The sequence below is a fragment of the Papio anubis genome, chromosome 16, assembly GCF_008728515.1.
Source record: "Papio anubis isolate 15944 chromosome 16, Panubis1.0, whole genome shotgun sequence".
NCBI lineage: Eukaryota > Metazoa > Chordata > Mammalia > Primates > Cercopithecidae > Papio > Papio anubis.
The window spans coordinates 29,350,414-29,373,016 of NC_044991.1; the positions used below are offsets into that span (position 1 = coordinate 29,350,414).

A 22,603-nucleotide genomic window follows, 5' to 3' on the forward strand; every position below is an offset into this window, starting at 1 on the left:
CGAACCTTGCTGGCATCTATAGTGAAGGGAAGGGCCACACTGGCATCTACAGTGAAGGGAGGAACCTTGCTGGCATCTACAGGGAAGGGAAGGGCCACACTGGCATCTACAGTGAAGGGAGGGACCTCGCTGGCATCTACAGGGAAGGGAGGGGCCACGCTGGCATCTAAAGTGAAGGGAGGGACCTCACTGGCATCTCACATGAAGGGAGAGACCTCGCTGACATCTACAGTAAAGGGAGGGGCCACACTGGCATCTACAGTGAAGGGAAGAACCACCCTGGCATCTACAGTGATGGCAGATGGGCGACCAGTGTAGGGGTGTCTGGAGCTGAGGTTGGACCCATTAGTTGGGGCTGCTAATCAGTTCACCACGCAGGCTGTGGGCCAAGCCACCGAAGGGATGCACCTGGACTAGGGGTGACTGGGCTAGGTAAGCAGTGGAGCTGGCCAGACTGCCCAGGCAGGAAGGAGGAGCCCTGGGGCATGCCAATGCTGAGAAGGCCCTGGGCTCAAGAAGGTCCCTTTATTCTGGAGGACAAAAGGGCTACAAAAATTACAAAGGCCTTAAGTCCCTGGGAAGGACTGTTAGGCTCCCACAACAGTTGCTTTCAAGTCCCAGTGCTCTGAAGGAGGCTGTGAGCAGCTTTCCCTGAGCTGATCTGTCCTCCTACCACCTGGGACCTGCTAGTGATATCCGTACTCCATCTGCCCTGCCCCAGGGGTCCCCGGAGGCTCATTCAACCCACTCTTATCTGAGGATCAGACAGGGAGGCCAGAGGTTCAAGGGCACCTAGACTAAGGAAGTGGAGAGGAGAGGAACGGATCCGGGCTCCGGAGCCCCAGGCACAATGTAAGGGCTGACCCGTGATCAGGAGCACCCCCACTGCCCTGTGAAATGGGAACAGCTGCAGCCCCTACTCTTTTTTTTTCTGAGACGGAGTCTCGCTCTGTCGACCAGGCTGGAGTGCAGTGGTGCAATCTCAGCTCACTGCAAGCTCCACGTTCCGGGTTCACACCATTCTCCTGCCTCAGCCTCCCAAGTAGCTGGGACTACAGGCGCCCGCCACCTCCCCCAGCTAATTTTTTGTATTTTCAGTAGAGACGGGGTTTCACCATGTTAGCCAAGATGGTCTCGATCTCCTGACCTCGTGATCTGCCTGCCTTGGCCTCCCAAAGTGCTGGGATTACAGGTGTGAGCCACCGCGCCCGGCCTAATTTTGTACTTTTAGTAGACATGGGTTTCTCCATTTTGGTCAGGCTGATCTCAAACTCCCGACCTCAGGTGATCCACTTGCCTCGGCCTCCCAAAGTGCTGGGATTACAGGCGTGAGCCATTGCGCCCGGGCAAGCAGCCCCTACTCTTAAGGCCCGGCAAGGTCTCAGGCTGAAGCAGCATGTGAAAAGGAATCCTGACCACAGCAGCACTGTGTCCTGATGGTCACAATTTGTGGTGAAACCAAGGCTTCCAGAAGACCCTGAGAGGAGGGCACACGTGTCCTCTCCTGGGAAGTGGAGAGTCCCACCAAGAGACAGTGTGTAGGCAGGTGTGTGCAGGCAGGTGGGCGCCCTGGGCCCACACAAGAGTGAGTGTGGCTAAGACTTCCCAGGATCGGGCCCCTCCTAAGCCCAGAGGAGGACAGTCTCAGGGTGTGGGGGAAACTGTACCGTAAGCATAGACCCCAAGGCCTGGGCTAGATGGACAAGAGAGTGATATACATATAATGCCCTGCTCAAGCTCGGCACATGGCAGGACCAGAGCAAGTTATCAGTTACTACCTAGTGCAGCCCACATCCATTTATTTTGGGTCATGAATTTTAAGTACCATACAAGGATCACGAACCTTTCCCCTCTCAGTGAAATGAAGGTCCCAGACCCCTGTAAGGAGGTCAGGCTCCCCACTGTCCCCACACTGAGATGCAAACAGCAAGTGTGACATCTCTTTATCTCTTTGGGAATGCAAGAAAAGACATCAGTGATTCAGTGGTTGCCTCTGAAGTTGGGCGATTCTTATTTCTCTCATTACACTCAAACCTTCCACTTTTTCCATCATGAGTGGACATTGCTTTTATAGTAGAAAAAAATTTAAAAAGCCCCCACCCTGGGCACTATGGGAACTGGACAGGTCAGGTCCTTGTGGTGGCAGAGACAGGGAGTGAGGACCTGAATGGCCAGTGCCAGGTGTGAGTGGGTAGAGAAACCTGACACAGGCGAAGGGACCTGAGGCCAGCTGAGCCACTGGAGATGGCAGGGGCAGGAAGTGCAAGCTGGACTCCAAAAGACCCCAAACGAAACAGTAATTTGGTTTGTATAAAAATCCCTTTAAGATATCTTTCCCAATTTTGCTTAAATTAAAAAAAAAAAAAAAAAAGGAAGTGGGGTAAAAAGCAGGAAGAACCCATACTTCCTGTCAAGACCAGCTACTGAGTGGGAGGAGGAGCCACCAGACATAAGAAAGACACTTCAGCTAGGCGTGTTGGCACACACCTCTAGTTCCAGCTACTGGGTCAGGAGGCTGAGGCAGGAGGATCACTTGAGCTCAGGAATTTGAGGTCAGCCTGGGCAACATAGTGAGATTGTGTCTTCAAAAAAAAAGAGAGAGAAAAAAGAAAAAAATAGAAAAAAAAATAAAGACCTCCTTCTCTATGGGAAAATATACAGCAGTCCTCAACTGTCAGTTTTATTTAAATGTACAACATCCAGTATAGAAACAAAAACTTTCAAACAGTGAAGAAAAAAGATCAAAAGAAACAGACCCACAGATGACTCAAATACAAGAACAGACCAGATAAGGATACAAAAATAATTACAATAAATATGCTCAAAGATTTATAAGAAATAATGGAAAGAATGGGTGAAGGTAAGAGAATCTCAGCAGAAAATGCAAACTATAAAAAAGAATTAAATGACTGGGCGTTGTGGCTCATGCCTGTAATCCCAGCACTTTGGGAGGCTGAGGCAGGTGGATCACCTGAGATCACGAGCCAAGACCAGCCTGGCCAACATGGTGAAACCCTGTCTCTACAAAAATACAAAAATTAGCCAGGCATGATGGCGGGTGCCTGTAACCCCAGCTACTCGGGAGGCTGAGGTGGAAGAATCATTTGAACCCAGGAGGCAGAGGTTGCAGTGAGCCGAGATTGCGCCACTGTACTCCAGCCTGGGCGACAGAGTGAGACCCCATCTCAAAAAAAAAAAAAAAAAAAAAAAAAAAGAATTAACTAGAAATCCTAGAATCCTAGATCTGGAATTGTTTCCTTTGTTTCCTTTTCTTATTTTTAAATTAAATTTAATATTTATTTTTTTGTTGTTGTTTTCTAGATCTGAGAATTGTATCTGAAATAAAAACACACAAGATGGCTTTATAGCAGAATGAATAAAGCAGAAGAAAAGAACAGTGAACTGGCATATAGGTAAAAAAAAAAAAAAAAAAAAAAAAAATTAACCAAATGAAAGAGTGAAAAAAATCCTGAAAAACTGAAAAAGACTACAGAGAACGTCAATGATCTATGGGACAATACCAAGTCACTAATACATGTGTACCTGGAATCCCAAAAGGAGAAGAGAGAGAGAATGAGGTAAAAAAAATTAAAAAATATTGACCTTAGGAGCCTAGGAAGTAAATAGGAATTTAAAAAAAAAAAAAAAAAGGCCAGGCGCAGTGGCTCACGCCTGTAATCCCAGCACCCTGGGAGGCCAAGGCGGGTAGATCACAAGGTCCGAAGATCGAGACCATCCTGGCTAACATGGTGAAACCCCGTCTCTACTAAAAATATAAAAAATTAGCTGGGCATGGTGGCGGGCGCCTGTAGTCCCAGCTACTCAGGAGGCTGAGGCAGGAGAATGGCGTGAATCTGGGAGGTGGAGCTTGCAGCAAGGTGAGCCGAGATAGCGCCACTGCACTCCAGCCTGGGCGAAAGAGCGAGACTCAATTTCAAAAAAAAAAAAAAGAAAAGAAAAGAAAAGAAAAAAGGAAAAGAAAAAGAAATGACAAATAAATATTGACCTAAAGATTTCCAAGTTTGATGAAAATCCTAAATCCCTAAAATTAAGAAGCTCAATGAATTCCAACAGGATAAATACAATGAAAATCACACACAGTCAAACTACTAAAAATGAAAGATAAAGAGAAACATCCAACAAGTAGCCAAAAGAAAAACAATAACATATACAGTCATCCCTTGGTATCCTCAGGGGAACTGGTTCCAAGATGTGGAATCCATGGATAAGGAGGGCTGGCTGTACTGAGAAACAGAAAGACTGTTGACTTCTCTCCAGAAACAATGCAAGACAACAGAAGGTATATTTGAAATGCTAAAAACAATAAAATAAAAAACTATCAACCTAGAATCCTGGGCCTAGAAAAAATAATCCACATGCATCAAAAATGAAGGTGAACTAAGATGAGAGAATTTATTTCTAGCAGACCTGCATTACTGGAAATGTTAAAGAAAATTACACGTGCAGAGGAGATCACAGGAAGACTGGAAAAGTGTGAGTGATGAAAAACATTTGGATACATTTATAAAGCTGTAACAAAACCTCTTCTTAATTTCTTTGAAAGACTTTTGACTTTTTTTGAACAAAAACAACATTATAAGGTCTAATGCATATAGCAGTAAAATATGAAAACAGGACATAGGGAATTGGAGGGAGAAACTGGGTGTCATAATGGCAGGGGGTGTCTACAGTGGCAACGGTATACAGCCGTCTCTGCAGAATCCTCTCCCTGGCAAGAACTATAACTGCTGTGGCTGCTCCAGTTGTCATTTACCGACAGCTCACTAGGATGCAGGTGTTCTTGTTATGATGCCCACCACGCAGGTGAGGAGCCCTGCCCGGGAGTCAGAGCCCTACAGGCTGAAGTGTGACTTCCACAGGCCCTTCTGCACATCTTTGATGGAAGCAGGCTGATCAGGCTGAGAACCCAGAACCCTCCCTGACTTCACAGGTGTCCCCCTCACTAGATAACCTGCCCCAGGTGCCCACTGGACCAAAATGTTTCCTAAGAACGCTGAATGATGTGATGCACACAAACCCCACAAGGTTATAAAATATCAGGCAAATGTGAGGTATTATCATCACTGCCACCGCCACCAGCCTGGAAAATCTTAATTCCGTTTTTGGAAATAGTCCAACTTTCCTGAGGAAACAAGAAAATCAAAATCCCCCTTTTTGACCACTCATTTCAACTGATCCTAAGAAACACAGAAAGAAAACATGTCAAATTCCCTGTTACCCTGACAGTTAACAGGATCTTTGAAAAATAAAATTGTTCTTAAGCATTTATCTAATCAGCTGAAAGGTAAGTATAAACTTCCTTGTGGGCCCCCTGCAGTAGCAACTCCAGAAATACAGATGCAGGGAAAAGGGGCTGATCCCGATTAAGTCAAAAAAAAGGTTCCTGTGGACAAACACAACTGCTCCCAATCAGATTCAAAGTTAACAGGTGTTCAAGAAGCTGCATCTTCCAATTTCAGTAGGGAAATGGCTCCCCCTACCGAGGTTTTGGGAGATAACGGCTTCTCGGTACCAATGGGATGCTGTTAACATATGTTCTATTTTCCGTGACTGTCACATATAATAATAGAATCTATAAGGAGACTGAGGCTTGAGAAGGTGAGGGGCTTGCCCAGTGTCTCCATGCTTGGCGGTGGCGGCACCAGGGAAGGCTCTTCCCGTCTCTTATCCCATCCCATCCTCAGTGCCACCCCAAGGTCAGGGTCCTACCGGCACTTCTACTCCATCCTTGCCGGCCAGCAGCCATTCCCAGCAGGCCAGGGCTGTCTCCATGCCATGCTCGTTGAACATCCGGAGGGGACCCCAGCAAAGATGATGAAGGAGCTGTGGGTCACAATCTGGAACCGAACACACTTCAGTCAGAGGCCTCCAACACAGCTTCCACAGGCCAACAAGAGTTGACCAGCTGGGGCCAACAATGGCCTTTTATTGACTTTCCACTCATGACAGATAACTCCTCTACTGAGGGAGCTCCTGCTCCTTCTCCTGCCAGGACTCCAGCTGACTATGGGTCATGAAGTCCAGCATTCATTTAGAAATGAGCCCAGAATTCCACGGTGCTTCCGTGAGTTACCTTTGCTGCTAATGAGCATTGCAGTCAGCTTGAACATGGCCTGCGTGTAGTGCTGAGGATGACTGCGGTCTAACGCTGAATGTAGATCCTGGACCATCATTTTGTTCAGGTCAGACATCTGGCCTGTGGTGCCTGAGAACCGAATCATTCCATACACCTGCAAAAACATTCTCATCAACAACTATGCATAGAAGCCAGGCAATGTGGGTGAGGTCCTGGAAGCTACCAGATCACACTTGTGGTGGCAACAGTGGGTGCCTCACTGCCCCAAAGTGGAGCTCATGCATGCAGAGAGACAGGCTCATTTCAATGATGCTACTACTGATCACAGCTTTCTTCTAAAAGAATAGCTCCTCTAGAAATGCAAGTTGGCGGTGCCACCACTGCAGATGTTCCCCGGGGGTGGGAATCTCGTCCCTCATCTTTGTACCCAGCAGTGAGCCCGGGGTCTGACCCACGGTGAGACTGCATGAATGTGAACTGGATAAATACATTTCCTCAGACTCATTAATGACTCAAACAACAAGATCAGCCTCCTTATTAATATTATTATTTTTTGAGAGAGGGAGCCTCGCTCTGATGCCCAGGCTAGAGTGCAGTGGCATGGTCTTGACTCACTGCAACCTCCGCCTCCTGGGTTCAAGTGATCCTCCCACCTCAGCCTCCCAAGCAGCTGGATTACAGGCATGCACCACCATGCCCATCTAATTTCTGTATTTTAGTAGAGACAGGGTTTCACCATGTTGGCCAGGCTGGTCTCGAACTCCTGACCTCAAGTAATCCACCCGCCTTGGCCTCCCAAATTGCTGGGACTACAGGCGTGAGCAGCCATGCCCAGCCCTCCTTACTATTATTAATAATTTTTTCTTTGAGACAGAGTCTTGCTCTGTTGCCCAGGCTGGAGTAAAGTGGTACGATCATAGTTCACTGCATCCTCGAATTCCTGGGCGCAGGTGATCCTCCTGTCTTGGCTTCCCAAAGTGCTAGGATTACTGGCGTGAGGCACTGTGCTTGGCCAACCTACCTATTTTTAAAGTCAAATATAACTTTTTTTCCAGAGAAAAGAACATACAAGTGACAGAGTGCTCAGAGGGAGTGAACCCCCACTCAGACCAGGCAACTGATGGACTTTCAGAGTCGCCAGGGAGCTTAGAAATGGTATAGACTAGGCCAGGTGCTGTGGCTCACACCTGCAATCCCAGCAGTTTGGGAGGCTGAGGCGGGTGGATCACGAGGTCAGGAGATTGAGACTAGCCTGGCTAACACAGTGAAACCCCATCTCCACTAAAAATACAAAAAATTAGCCAAGCGTGGTGGCGGGCGCCTGTAGTCCAAGCTACTTGGGAGGTTGAGGCAGGAGAATGGCATGAACTCGGGAGGCGGAGCTTGCAGTGAGCCGAGATCACACCACTGCACTCCAGCCTGGGCGACAGTGCAAGACTCCGTCTCAAAAACAAAAACAAAAACAAACAAACAAAAAAGAAATGGTGTAGACTAGCTTCGGAGTTTATGGAGCAGGAAATGGAGGACCAGAGATGTGATGCCACTGGTCAGGCTGGAATAAACTGTGGCGTGGTGGGTGAAAGCCCATGATGTGGAGTTGGAAGATGTGGTTCCAGACCACACTCCACTTGTGTGACTCTGGCAAGTTACTTAATCTTGGGAACCTCCGTTTATTTATAAAACTGGAATAATATTACATAAATCTCACCAAGTACCCAAGAGCCTATGGCACATAAATGTTTGTTACTGCTTTTAAAAAAAGCCAGAAAAATTAAAAAGCTTCATTCAGTGTAGCCAGAGTGTGCACAGAGTTACCCTCTTGTGGAAAAAATAAGTAACTGTCATAAACACTCTGGAATGTGCCAAGGATTGTAGGCGGCAAGCCACCCAGGTGCCGAGGCAAGAGACCGAGGGCACAAGCTGTTCCAGTATAATAAAATATGTAAGATAAGAATAGTTATACTAGATATAGACCACAGATATGATTATATATGAATATCATTAATCATTACTTTGTAGCAATTACTCTTTATTCCAATATTATAATAATCCTCGCTCTACAATTGTAACCTAGGAGAAACCAGGCCATAAAGTGATAGAAGCTGAAAGGACGCAGTGAGAAGTGACCAGAAGACAAGAGTTGTTATGCCTGGAGAGGGCCACCAGAGGGCTCCTTGGTCTAGTGGTAACGTCAGCGCCTGGGAAGATGCCTGTTGCCAAGCGGACCGTGGTCTAGCGGTAGCATCAGTGCCTAGAAAAACACCCACTACTTAGCAGACGGAGAAAGGCAGTCCCCCTTTTCCCGGGGGAGTTTAGAGAAGACTCTACTCCTCCACCTCTTGTGGAGGGCCTGACATCAGTCAGGCCCACCCACAGTTATCTGGAGGTCTAACTGTCTCCCTGTGATGCTGTGCTTCAGCAGTCACGCTCCTAGTCTGCCTTCATGTTCCATCCCGTACACCTGGCTCTGCCTTCCAGATAGCAGTAGCAAAATTAATGAAAGTATTAAAAGTCTCAGATACGCAGAAATAATGGCGTAAGGTGTCTCTCTCTTTCTCCCTCTCTCTCTCTGCCTTGGTTGCCAGGCAGGGAAGGGCCCCCTGTCCAATGGACATGTGACCCACATGACCTTACCTATCACTGGAGATTGCTCACACTCCTTACCGTGCCCCTTTGTCTTGTATCCAATAAAAAACAGCGGGGCCTGGCATTCGGGCCACTACCGGTCTCTGCGTCTTGGTGGTAGTGGTCCCCTGGGCGCAGCTGCCTTTTCTTTTATTTCTTTGTCTTGTGTCTTTATTTCTACAATTTCTTGTCTCCACACACGGGGAGAAAAACCCACCGACCCAGCGGGGCTGGACCCTGCAAAGGATCCTCCTAAAATGTAAAATGTGCCCTTTAAATCCTCCTAAAATGTATGAATTCCACATAACCCGGACCCTCTGTTCATTTTCCACTAGGAAGCAGTCAACAGGTATCAAAACAAGAGGACACTTTAAAGGACCTAGGACGCAAGGACAAGAGAAAAGAAGTACCTCGCCTGCGTAGCGGTTGCGCAAATTCAGGGACGCCATGAAGTTGGAGTAGTCTTTCTTCACACAGGCCGGGCGCTCGGTTAGCTGAGTTGCCTACAGACAAATAACAATTATTTTAGACTATGGTAACATTATCCTTTTCTCATGTTTACCATGGCTAAGCCTAAACCCAATTAAGAAGTCACATTCGGATCTGGGGGTTACTATTAATAAAAATCTTCACTGCTGGCAAATTAATAAAGCAAAATATTTCAGAATACCCAGCAGTTTGATATGTTCCATAAGAAATTTTAAAAAAATTTTACAGAAGAAATGTCTCTGAAAGGCAGTTTCTGCTACTGGTAGGCCTTTGCAAGAGAAAGAATCGCTAGATTGTGAGAGTAATTGTCACCTGCGATGGAAACGCCATGAAAGCATTCACAGCCATCTCCTTGAGAGTTGTGTGGGCAGCTTACAAATGTCACTTACAGACTGTAAAGGGGCTGAAGGGGAGAGCCAAGGCCAGCAGGCTCTTAAACATCTGCTGGCTGCTCCTCAGTCTAATGGGAAGAGACAGAACAGGGTACACCTTGAATACAAAGGCAACCCACAGAATGGGAGAAAAATATTTGAAAACTACCACCCACCCCCTCCACCCCTCCAGCCACTCTCTCTGCTTCAGCCTCAGCCTCCCAGCCCCAGGGCCTCAGTGACCCGGCTTCCTAACCCACACCTTTTAGTTCCTGTTCATCCACGGTCACTGCAGAGTACAGTGTGCATTGAAAAGGACCTCCTTTTGCATTTCCCTTTAGCATTAGTACTAATGGGGAAAGTGAGCTTCTCAACTGTTTTAAGTTTAGAGGGATTTTTTTTGAGGGGACGTGGTGTGGAGAAAGAGGACCAGGAGAAGAAAACATAGATGTTGGGGAACATCAAAATGCAAACAAGAACAAAAATACGTGATTTTTCTCATGAAATTATTAAACTGGTTTATTTAAAAAAAAAATAGATCATGTAAAACTGCTTTACATTTTCTGGAAACAATATGGTCTTTGGCACCAAGCAGGACTGAGTTAGAGCTTGGCTCTGATACTGATCAGCTGTGAGACCCTGGAAAGTCAACGTCTCTGAGCCTCAATGTGCTCATCTGTAAAGTGGGCATAAGAGTGGCCCTCTCACAATGTTGTTACAACAGGTTCAACATAATGACACACACAACATCCTGGCATGGCAAACAGCACCTGGTGGGCAGTGCAGGCCAGCTCCCTCCCTTCCACCATCGCTCCTCACTGCCCAATGAACCAGGCAAGAGAACAGCAGGTGATTGCCAAGAGCTGCTGCAGGAGTGCCCTGCCCTGCAGAGGAGTGTTGACTCGGTTCTTTGGTCCTACCAGCCTGAAATCATACTTCTGAAACTGCCCTCCAGAGATCACTCTTCCCCTCCGAATGCTGTGTGAGGGGCGATGTCAGTCAGGGGTGGTGGAAGCTGCCCTCTCCCTGTGCTTTCCAGGGGCAGGGTACCTTAGGATTTTGAGCACAACCCTTTCCTGTTTAGCAACAGAAAGGGAAAACCTGACAGAGCAGTAGGGTGATTCCAGTTAACATTCATCGTTTGTACATTTCAAAATAGCCAGTAGGGGCCCAGGCACAGTGGTTCACGCCTGTAATCCCAGCACTTTGGGAGGCCGAGGCAGGCGGATCACTTGAGGTCAGAAGTTCAAGACCAGCCTGGTCAACATGGTGAGACCCCATCTCTACTAAAAACACAAAAATTAGCTGGACATGGTGGCGCACACCTGTAGTCCCAGCTACTCGGGAGGCTAAGGCAGGAGAATCCCTTGAACCAGGGAGGTGGAGGTTGCAGTGAGCCGAGATGGTGCCACCTGCACTCCAGCCTGGGCGACAGAGCGAGACTCTGTCTTGGAAAACAAAAATAAAATAAAATAAAATAAATTCACACCATTCTCCTGCCCAGCTGGGACTACAGATGCCCGCCACCACGCCCAGATAATTTTTTATATTTTTAGTAGAGATGGGGTTTCACCGTGTTGGCCAGGCTGGTCTCAATCTCCTGACCTCGTGATCCGCCTGCCTTGGGATTACAGGCGTGAGCCAACCGTGCCCGGCCCCAGAATTAACGTTTAAATATTAAAAAAAATAAGTTAGAGAAAATCTAACATATCGAATTTTCTGGGGAAAAAGAACAAAATCCTTTAGGCAAAACAGATTTTTCACAAATCAGCTGGTTAGAGTCTAGAAGAGGCTTACAAATGGGAACACATATTCTATTTTATGTAATAAAGTTTTGCTCCTACCACCCCCAAAAAGGAAAAGGCTTATGACTGTCATAAACACTTACAGTCAATGAGTTCCACCTCTGGTCTCTGTGGCCACCCAGTGGCAGAGACACTCAGGTCAGCGCACTGATACCTGGTGCCCCATCAGAGTAGGAGGCCTGGGGCGGGTGACCCTGCAGGCGCAGGCTGGACCCAGCTCGACCATGTTTGCTAGGCTGGTGTCTTTAGAGATAGTGCAGTGACCTCGAGGGAAGTGTCCTGATAGCAAAATGAGGCGAGAAGACACCAGCCTTCTCCGGCACAGCTTCAGGCTCCAGAAAGGCCAGAGGGCACTCAGGCCCCTCTCTCCTGCTGGTATCCCAGGGGAGGCCTGTCACCCTTCCTCCTGGGTGCTCAGCCTCTGCACCTCCACATATCCCATCCCACACTCCATTCGGAGAGAGCTGGGAAGAACACATGGCCAGGCTCTAGATTCAGATTAACCAACAGAATCTCTGTGACCAGCCCCAGTCACATGGCCAGGTGGAACTGCCTGCTTTAATCCTATTTAACTCTAAGCTCTAATTTAACTCAGAAAGTATTGCTGTGTGAACCCTCTGTCCTCTAGATTAATCTCTAGCAGAACAAGAAGCTGAAGGCATTCATGTGCAGTTCAGCACCTGCAGAAAACAGAACTGTTCAGGAGTCCAGTACATGCTCCAGATAAGCGTAACTGTGGCATCGCACTGCCTGTGTCCAGCAGAGCTCTGTTTCCATCCTCTCGCATGGGGACATTCAAATAAAAAACTGATCATTGTCATATCAAGCGCTGATCCTCATAAATCCATATATTAAAAAAAAAAAGCATGATAAGGAAACACTCATTTCAATGGCCACCTCTTCTTTGGGCTAGGGTGAGGCTTGCACGACTACCATTGTCAACAGACATCCACAGCACCCTGCATGTACTCGGTGCATGTCATGAAAAGTGACAGCTCTAGGCCTTCCCCTGCACTGTGGCTCCTATGGTCTAAGGGTCACTGCTCTCCAGAAGGCTCGCACATACCCCGAGAGTTGTGTTCTGCTTGTTGTAGCCAGCAAAGTGAAGGATGCTCTCAGTGGCCATGGCCAGTCCCGTGTGCTGGGACAGTCCTGACACCCAGTTCTGATGTTTGTTCAGATATTCCTGAAATAGGAAAAACACACGGGGTTTCAGTTATTTTTTAGAGGCAGGGTCTTCTCGCTCTGTCACCCAGGCTGGAGTGTGGTGGCATGATTATGGCTCATGGCAGCCTTGACCTCTTAGGCTCAAGCTATCCTCCCACCTCAGCTTCCCAAGTAGCTGGGACACACCAACAAGCTTGGCTAATTTTGTAATTTTTTGTAGGTTGGTCTTGAATTCCTGGGCTCAAGCGATCCTCCCGCCTCAGCATCCCAAAATGTCAGGATTACCAGCATGAGCCACTGTGCCTGGCGTTGCTATTTCATTTAAAGGGGAAAATAAAACTTTATAAATTAAGGTGTGGGCTAATGGACCAAACACTGGGTTTCTGTCCTGGGTCTGCCCCTCCCTAGCTAGCTGTGGGACTGTCAGTAAGTCAAAGCCCCTCTCTGATCAGCTACTGCTCATCTGACTGAGGACGAGGCCAATTCCCCAAGCGGCAGTCATGCAGTCACTGCGGTGTTGCACCGTCAACGGGGGAGGGCCATTTATTCTTTCAGCATATCCTTGCTGAGCATCTGCTGTGGTAAATAAGGCAAATAAGCCACAAAGCCTTGGACTCGTGGTCCACAGACAGGTAGCGTGGTGTGGAGCCTCGGTTCTCCTACTGCAGTATCCTGGCAGCCCGGCCTGGGTGAGCTGGACAGCAGGAACGAAGAACAACACCTGTGTCCACCTGGCCACCCAGTGGGAGAAGGGTGTTGGGCAATGGGATACCTGGCAGAGCCCAGAGGTGTGAGGGAGGCCTCCTGCTCTGGGGACCACAGGGGGCTCAGCACTGCAGGAGTACCAAGGACAAGGGTCTCAAGGGTGGGGGCAAGCCTGGGCCAGATGCAGGCCAGGCGGGAAAGGCCTCCAGGACCATGCAAAGGTGTTTACAGGCGTGAACCAATTAATTCCCTTAAGAAGAATGTACAGGAGCATGTACATGCAGAATTGTCTCAATGGTTTTGGGGGACTCCTGGAGCCTCAGAAAGCCATCCTTGGACACCATGGTGATGAAGAGTGACTAATGATCAAGTTTAAAAGGGAAGCACACTGACCAGCTATCCTATTAAAAGCAGACTACTCTGGTGGGTGGAGGAGAAGGCAGATTTGGGGAAGGCTGAGGCTGGGCATGGAGGGTGGGGAATAAGCGCGCTGCAGGGGATGTGAAAGGGCAGGCCAGGGGCACGCCAAGGGGACACCTGGTGGAAAAATCAAGACCGCTTCAAGCCTTTTCATTTTCCATTTCCTTCTTAGGCCAGACATGCCTGAGACAGTAAAAAGCTCTATCAGCTGCTTTTTTTGTCCGCTTAAACTTTCTAGGCATCAGAGGGGGCCTCCCCTTTTCAGACGACAGACAGCCTTGCAACCTGAGGCCCTTTTGCTGTAAATGAACAAAGGGAAATCATTTCTTGCCACTGTGCTTCCACACAGCTCCCAGGGCTCTTGGAGCTGGCTGCTCTATCCTTCCTGGATTCCACAACCAGAAACACTTTTGAACTTGTTTCATCTTTAAAGTGCTGCCAAGGTCAACCTCACGAGCAGCTCCTCTCAGCACAACCACTCTCTGTTAACACAGATTCCTTCTAGAGGTATTTTTCTCATCTTTGATTCCTTTTAAGGCAATTATTTCCTCTCACACCCTGTGGCATTACATGGTTTACCTCGTGGTCATCTGAGTTTCCAAGCCAGTGTTTTTGTCTGAGACTCCCATGCACCTCCATGTGCAGCTTATGTGGAGCTTTACTGGGACACAAGTCCCCAACTCTGCCTCTGCTCCACCAGCTTTGGTCAGGCCCCCGCCTTTGGGCATAGGTGCCAACAATGCACTTGGCCCTTAGAGATGCTGCCATCTGGCAGCCTCCCACATCCACCACACCAGCCCGTGCTCTCTTGTGAGCAGCTCCCAAGTCCTGCCACAGTCCTGCCACCTCACCTGGTATGAGCCGTCAGATGCCCTCCTTGTGCCCTGGCCAGCACTCATCCCACAGGCGCTCCTAACACAGAGCAGCCTCTGAGGCATCTATTATTCTCAGGCCCTAGACTGATGTTTTCGGTCTCCATTCACACTAGTGCTATTTGGATTTTGAGTTATCCATGTCTCTGTAAAGCTTTTTGGGGAGCTTGAAGGAGCTTATGGAGACTGCAGTTTGATGGTTTCAAGAAAGTACCTGCAGGTGGGACTTGGTGACGGTAGGTGCCCACTTCATGGCCTCCTGCAGGATCATCCCACAGCGTGCAGCGAAGTCCTTCACAATGCTCTGGAAGAGGGTGAAGTTGCTTCTCAACAACCCAAAGTCGTTTCATCTGAGCTGCTGTAGTGACTGTCATGGGCTGAACTGTGTCTCCCCAAAACCCTATGCTGCGCCTTAACTGGTACCAGTACCTCAGAGCAGAACTCATTTAGAGATAGGGCTTTAAAGAGGTGATTCAATTAAAAGGCCAACAGGGTAGGTCCTGATCCAATCTGGACAGTATCCTTCCTTACATGTGTGGAGGGGAAATCTGGACCCACAGAAATACTGGAGCAGCGAGGAGGGTGTGCACAGAGGGAAGAACACGTAAGGACATAGGGAGAAGGCTGCCATTCACAAGCTAAGGAGAGGTCTCCGCAGAAACCAGTTCTGCGGACACTTTGATTTTACACTTCGGCCCTCAGAACTGTAAGACAATAAATGTCTGTCCTTTAAAGCTGCCCAGTCCATTGTCTTTTGCTATAGCAACCCAAGAGACTAGCACAGTCACTAAGTTTGAATCTCAGGGCGCCTGGGGCCAGGAAGCCCACACACACTGTGGTCTGTAATTCCGGCACAAGGTTTGTGGCAGAATCTACATGAGTAACATGTCACAGAGCCACTGTGCAACTTGTGTCCTGGGTCTGGGACTGGACGGAAGGGCAGGCTCTGGGTGGCAAAATTCTCTTCGGTGCCACACCACTCTGTGGGAAACTCGCCATTGACAGCTGGTCTGGAAGGGAGGTCCAGAGGTAGGATATGACTCAGCCCAGGCTGAAGGAGCTGTGAGCTGAGTTTCAGTCTTGCCACAGTGAGGGCTCTCAGACCGAGCTGGGGAGAGGAGAGACCCAGTATATCCTCCTCTTTTGGAGTGATTTATTCTGCCAGTTTCCCCATGGGATAGCACAAGTCAAAGGCATGTTCCCCTATTACCACAATAATAAAATGTCAGTGCACCTCAGAGAAGTGAAGTCCACCTGAAAATCATGCTTGTGCGATGCAGACTTGAGGCTATAAACTGGCTGGTAGCTGAAGACCTCTTTGGCAGCTAAACTGAGGACACAGCTGAGTCAACATGGCTGAGGTGGGAGAGCTGGACTTGGAAGACAGAGCAACCTGGGGGCAGCCAGCTCCCCTTGCACACAATGGGGCCTGGTCTCCTCACTGGCTTGGTCTCCTCACTGGGGGATGTGGCCAGTACCACCCACACCTCAAATTGCTGGGGACTGGGTGAGCTCATGCAGGATGACCACCTTGTGGACATATTCAGGGAACTGTGGTAAAGATGGCCCTTAATGCAGGGGATCGTGTCAGGCCTACCTCACGGGCTTCGTATGTGTCAGGAACCGTGATCCGATAGGGGGCGTCGGGGATGTCATAGTAAGGCTGGTCCTTGTGAATATCCTGCAAGTACAGCGAGACTCCGTCTTGCAAACTGCCTTCCCCAAGTTGCCACTAGCAAGCACATGGGCCACCCCTTCCCACCAACTGTCTGTCTGTGACAGGCCTCCATACTTGATGCAACTTACTGCAAAACACCAGGTGAATTTGGGCCCCCTCACCCCCAACTCGACACCTGTAGCATTAATTAGGTTCAGGCTTATTGTCAGAGAAGCAAGCCACAACACAGCACGGACAGGACTGGCGGGGTGGTGGTAGTGCTGGTAGTGTTTGGGCCCTAGGTCTCCTGGGGACACTCACAGCGCTCAGGGACAGTGACAGGGTCTGCAGGATGTCCAGCATGGTCTTCAGCACAGTCCCGCTCCAGAGCAAGTGGGGAAACCTGCACCAAGAGCCGGCTCTCAGGACCAAGAGCCAACCCTCCAAGGAAGGTCTGCTTCTAGGAACCCCCTCAGCTGCCAGCCCATACCTGCTGCAGGCCAGCTGAAGGGGGAGGTCGGGAGGCCTTTGCAGCAGGATGCCTTCCCTCCTCAGGCTCACTGCAGCAAGGTGAGCAGTGCCTGGTCAGAAAGGCTCCCCAGGCCCCTGTCAGACCCACTTCTTAAGGCCAGACATGTCCCAAGTGACCTGCTATAAACCTGACACCAACTGCCTTGGTTATGCACTGGCCAGGACACCCCTCACTTCCCAAAGCAATCCTCTTAGTTTCTGACCAGGGTTCTCCATTATTTCTCACATAATGGAGAAAACAGCAGTATCTACCTGACACCCTGGGGTAAGACAGGCCATGGGCTCTGATGGCCCCAGGGCTGAAGGAGAGGTGTCTCTGCACAGCTGTGACCCACCAGTGGCCCACTGCTCAGGAGGCCCAGCTCAGACACACACCACGTGTGTGCTGGACTCATTTTCATGACCCTTGGCTGGCTCCTGACTACCCTTCATGGTGCCGCTGCCTGGACCAGGCACACAGCATCTGCAACAGGCTCCAGAACCGCTGGACACCTCTGGGGAGCCGCAGGCAGCCTCCGTGTGGGTGTTTTGCTGCCTCTGGCCTTCTCACCTTGGAGAAGCTGGCCCAGCCCACCTCTGAGAGTTCTCATCAGTGTGGGGACATGTCCCAAGAGGGTCTGTTTTGGCTCCCAGCACAAAGAGTGTATAGCAGAGAAGGGGCTGTGTGGGCTTTTGTTCCTGAGAAGCCCAAAGATACTGATTCTACCAGGGGACCTCAGGCTGGGCCCTGGGCTAGAAGATGGTGCACCAGGTCTTGCCAGGGTACATTCAACAAAATAACTGTTCTTCAAAAGTGTCAAAGTCACAAAAGACATTGACAGACTGAGGAGTCAGGGTGGGTGGGATTGAGAGACACAGTGATGTGGCACCCAGCAAACGTGCTGTAAGTAACATTAACAGCTCAGAATGAACAGAAGTTTCTGGACCAAAATTCAGACACTGCAGCAAACTCACTGACATTGGAGGGAGGCTGCATCGCCTTAAGAGTTTTCATTCTGACTCCATTTTTTCCTAGGCTAATAATACAAGGATGATTTTTCCCGGCATTTGAAATCACAGAAGTATATAAACATACACACAAAACATTAGCAGGAAAATGAGCTTACTTATCCACCAGACCAGACAGATACTTGTCTGCCACCCTCCTTATCCTCTTGTGAATGTGGTTAAAGTTCACCAACAGGAACTGAGCGTGCCGCTCCAGCTCCTCCTCGTTCTCCTTGGTCTTGGCCTAGAGATGCAAAAGAAACAGGTACAGCAGTGCCCCAGGTGCCTCCAGCAGACAGACGCATTCATGCAGGAGAGGCTTACTTTATCTGCCATCATGTTCAGGAAGGCATCGAATACTTTGTCTGCGACTGCAATCACACACTGCATCATCCCTGAAACAAGAAGGTTTCCACAGATAAGGTGCAGCAACAGAGAGAGAATACTAGCAACTTTCAATCATTTTCTTTTGAAATGATTTCAGACTTACAGAGTGGCGAAGACAGCACAGAGCTCCCATATACCCTTCACCCAGCTTCCCTGGATTTTAACATCTGCAGTAACCAGGCTGATGTGTCAAAACTGAGTCAGATATTGATATAATCCTATTACCTAAACTTCAGACTTCGTCTGGATTTTCCATGTCTCCCACACGTGCCCCTCTTCTGTTTCAGCATCCAACCCAGGACACCAGATGGCATTTAATCTCTGTGTCTCCTACTCCCCTCCAATATGTGGTGACTCCTCAGTCTGTCAATGTCTTTTGTGACTTTGACACTTTTGAAGAACAGTTATTTTGTTGAATGTTCCCTAATTTAGGTTTGTCTGATGCTTGCCCACGATTAGACCAGGGTTACAGGATTTGGGGGAGAACTCCATAGAGTGGATGTGCTCTTTTGTTCTGAGATCGAGTCTCACTGTGTTGCCCAGGCTGGAGTGCGGTGGCACGATTTTGGCTCACTGCAAGCTCCACCTCCTGGGTTCATGCCATTCTCCTGCCTTAGTCTCCCGAGCAGCTGGGACTACAGGCACCTGTCACCATGCCTGGCTAATTTTTTGTATTTTCAGTAGAGACAGAGTTTCACCATGTTGGCCAAGATGGTCTCGATCTACTGACCTCATGATCCGCCCGCCTTGGCCTTTCAAAGTGCTGGGATTACAGGCATGAGCCACCGTGCCTGGCCCGGATATGCTCTTTCTGCATCACGTAAGGGGTATGTGGTAACAGTATCTCTTATTACTGGTGAAGCTAACCTTGACCACTTGGTCTGAGTTACCATTTTTCCCTTTTTCTATTTTTTTTGAGACAGGGTCTCACTTTGTTGCTCAGGCTGGAGTGCAATGGTGAGATCATAGCTCAGCTACAACCCTGAACTCCCACGCTCAAGGGATCCTCCCACCTCAGCCTCCCTGGCGGCTGGGATTATAGATCTACAACACCATGCCCAGCTAATTTTTAAATTTTTGTAGAGACTGGGGGTCTCACTATGTAGCCCAGGCTGGTCTCGAACTCCTGGGTCAAGCAATCCTTCTGCCTCAGCCTCCCAAGGTGCTAAGATTACAGGTATGAGCCACCATGCCCGGTCCCCTTTCTCCATTCTTTTTTTTTTTTTTTTTGAGACAGAGTCTCGCTCTGTCGCCCAGGCTGGAGTGCAGTGGCGCGATCTCAGCTCACGGCAAGCTCCGCCTCCCGGGTTCACGCCATTCTCCGGCCTCAGCCTCCCGAGTAGCTGGGACTACAGGCGCCCGCCACCTCGCCTGGCTAGTTTTTTGTATTTCTTAATAGAGACGGGGTTTCACCGGGTTAGCCAGGATGGTCTCAATCTCCTGACCTCGTGATCCGCCCGTCTCAGCCTCCCAAAGTGCTGGGATTACAGGCTTGAGCCACCGCGCCTGGCCCCCCTTTCTCCATTCTTTAGAAGAAAGTCACTAAGGACAGCCCACACTCAGAGCGAAGGAATTAAGGGCTACCACCTGAAAGAAATTTGTGGATGAGAATTACAGCCACCATAGTGATTGATATTTTGGGGAAGATACTTTGAAGTTATGCAGAGATCATGTTTCTCTTTAAGATTTTGCCCATTCACTTTGGCATCCATGAATGAATTCTGCCTGCAGTAGTTACTATGGTTGTCACAAGAATTTTCTATTTTCCTCGTTCTTTCTACTTTTTAAAAAGTGTTGGCCAAGCACGGTGGCTTACGCCCGTTATCCCAGCACTTTGAGAGGCCAAGGTGGGTGAATCACGAGGTCAGGAGTTCGAGACCAGCCTGGTCAACATGGTGAAACCCCGTCTCTACTAAAAATACAAAAATTAGCCAGGCATGGTAGCGCACCACTGTAATCCCAGCTACTTGGGAGGCTGAGGCAGGAGAAGGGCCTGACCCTGAGAGGCAGAGGTTGCAGTGAGCCGAGATTGTGCCACTGCACTCTAGCCTGGGTGACAGAGCGAGACTCCATCTCAAAACAAAACAAAACAAAAATTTATTTTTTAGGGACAGGGTATCACTTTGTTGCCTAGGCTGGTCTTGAACTCCTGGGTTCAAGCGCTCCTCCTGCCTTGGCTTCCCAAAATGCTAGGATTACAGGCATGAGCCACTGTGCCCAGCCCCTTCTATTTTTATTAATAGTAGTTGGAATTCTGTAAGGAAGGTTCAGCCTTTTTCCCCATTTTTAATTTATTCGATAGTCTAATCATTACAGAACCGTGGATTTTTATTTGTTGGGTTATAATCCAATACTATTTATTCTGTTCAAATCATTCCAGCTTTGGCCACTGGGAGTTCTTTCAGGCTGGCTCCTGTGTCATTTGGACAGGCCCCATGTCTTCTCTTTTCTTCTTTATTGGTGTATCCTTACTTTCTGGTGCAACAGGGTGCCCCAGGCTCATCCTGTACAGGCTCCCTAGAATCAACCATTTCTCCATGGAGCCCTGGTTCCTTTTATTGGAGAATACTAATTAGAAACCAAGATCTGAGCACCGGATATGCTCACTGTTACAGGGGTGCCAAGTAGGCTGTAAAAGGCAACAGGGCCAGGCACAGTGGCTCACGCCTGTAATCCCAGCACTTTGGGAGGCTGAGGTGGGTGGATCACTTGAGGCCAGCAGTTCGAGACCAGCCTGGCCAACATGGTGAAACCCCGTCTCTAGTAAAAACACAAAAATTAGCTGGGTGTGGTGGTGCACACCTGTAATTCCAGCTACTTGGGAGGCTAGGGCACAAGAATCACTTAAGCCTGGGAGGTGGAGGTTGCAGTGAGCTGAGATTGTGCCACTGCACTCTAGGCTGGGAGACGGAGCAAGACACTGTCTCAAAAAAAAGAAAGAAAAGAAAAAGCAACAGAACACAGTGATCATCACAGTGCAGATGAAGAACTGTAATAAAATGCCAATTCACACTCCATCATGCTGTTTTCTCTATCCAGTGTTTTTAATTTGCATGACTACATGCCAGGTCTGCCCTCTGCCACCAGGCAGAGAGACAAGGCAGGTGCTATCAGCTTTGCACCTCATGCCCAGCATGGAGCCTGAGACATAAAGAGGCCTTTCATAGATATTTTTTATGAAGGTAAGCGGGACCTCAGCAATCTGAAAAGTTGTCAGTGTGACCTGGACAGATGCTCAAGGGTAGTGAGAGACTGCTTTCTTTTTTTTTTTTCTGAGACAGAGTCTCGCTTTGTCACCCAGGCTGGAGTGCAGTGGTACGTTCTTGGCTCACTGCAAGCTCTGCCTCCCAGGTTCACGCCATTCTCCTACCTCAGCCTCCTGAGTAGCTGGGACTACAGGGTGCCCGCCACTACGCCCGGCTAATTTTTTGTATTTTTAGTAGAGAGGGGGTTTCACCATGTTAGCCAGGACGGTCTGGATCTCCTGACCTTATGATCCACCCGCCTCCGCCTCCCGAAGTGCTGGGATTACAGGTGTGAGCCACCACGCCCGGCCAATTTTTTTATTTTTAGTAGAGATGGGGTTTCATCATGTTGGCCAGGCTGGTCTCGAACTCCTGACCGCAGGTGATCCACCCATCTCGGCCTCCCAAAGGGCTGGGATTACAGCCGTGAGCCACTGTGCCCAGCCTGATTTTTCAACAAAAGAAAAAATGGTACAAGTAGTTATCAGAAATAATTTCTCCATAGGCAAGAACAAATTGATAGATTCACCAACCTATCAACGGCTTCCGGTGCAGAAAGGACTACACACTGCTAGTTGCACTTTCATTAATATTAAATTTGTCAATCTCAAGAATTTATCAATAAGCATGCCTCAAAGAATTTATTCATACAGTTAATCAAAATTTGTGGATTCTCCTCAATTCTCTTGCACACTTAAACATGATTTCACCATAATTACAAAAATAATCAAATTATTCTAAGCATTTAATTAAAACTCAGGTCTAATATTTCAGCATCTTTTAAATTTTTGATTTTAAACACCTTATAAATCAGACTTCTTAGTGCCCTTACACTAAAACTGGCCAAAAAGTGCTTCTATGCAGTATTTAACTTTTTCCTTTGTTGTCTCTATTTTAATATCTTTTTATTGTCTAAATACATTTTTATAAAACTACTTATTAGCCTTTTGTAATTTTAAAAATTTGAGGTATAATTTGCATATAATAAAATCCACAGCTCTTATGTGTTCAATTCCATGACTTAACAACTGTATACACTCATGCGACCACTACCCAAACAATCTAGAGGACACTTCCATCAATCCAGTCTCCTTGTACTCTTCCCAGTTTCCATCTCTCCTTTTTATTCTTATCTTAGCTTTGTCTTCATGGGGTTTTGGTAATTGTAACATTTTTATGCCTTCCTACAGTTTCCACCATTTCTCTGTCTTCCTAGGAGTTGGTTTTCTGGGCTAGGGCTGTTAA

The 22,603-nt window shown here is 48.3% G+C and overlaps 1 protein-coding gene across 4 annotated transcripts in view; it reads right to left on the reverse strand.

The window, feature by feature from the left end:
* PI4KA (phosphatidylinositol 4-kinase alpha) overlaps positions 1-22,603 on the reverse strand; it is a 145,014-nt gene that overhangs the window by 29,168 nt on the left and 93,243 nt on the right. For all 4 annotated transcript variants that reach the window (XR_004178955.1, XR_004178954.1, XM_031656473.1 and 1 more), the window contains exons 24-32: positions 18,051-18,121; positions 17,846-17,970; positions 16,530-16,611; positions 16,149-16,232; positions 14,766-14,855; positions 12,454-12,573; positions 9,133-9,225; positions 6,095-6,251; positions 5,731-5,858 (exon numbers count right to left, since the gene is read on the reverse strand). Coding sequence is in view for 2 of the 4 variants with exons in the window: in XM_031656473.1 (XP_031512333.1) it covers positions 5,731-5,858; positions 6,095-6,251; positions 9,133-9,225; positions 12,454-12,573; positions 14,766-14,855; positions 16,149-16,232; positions 16,530-16,611; positions 17,846-17,970; positions 18,051-18,121 (950 nt within the window). In the remaining 2 variants the exon portion in view is untranslated. The remainder of the gene's footprint in view (positions 1-5,730; positions 5,859-6,094; positions 6,252-9,132; positions 9,226-12,453; positions 12,574-14,765; positions 14,856-16,148; positions 16,233-16,529; positions 16,612-17,845; positions 17,971-18,050; positions 18,122-22,603) is intronic.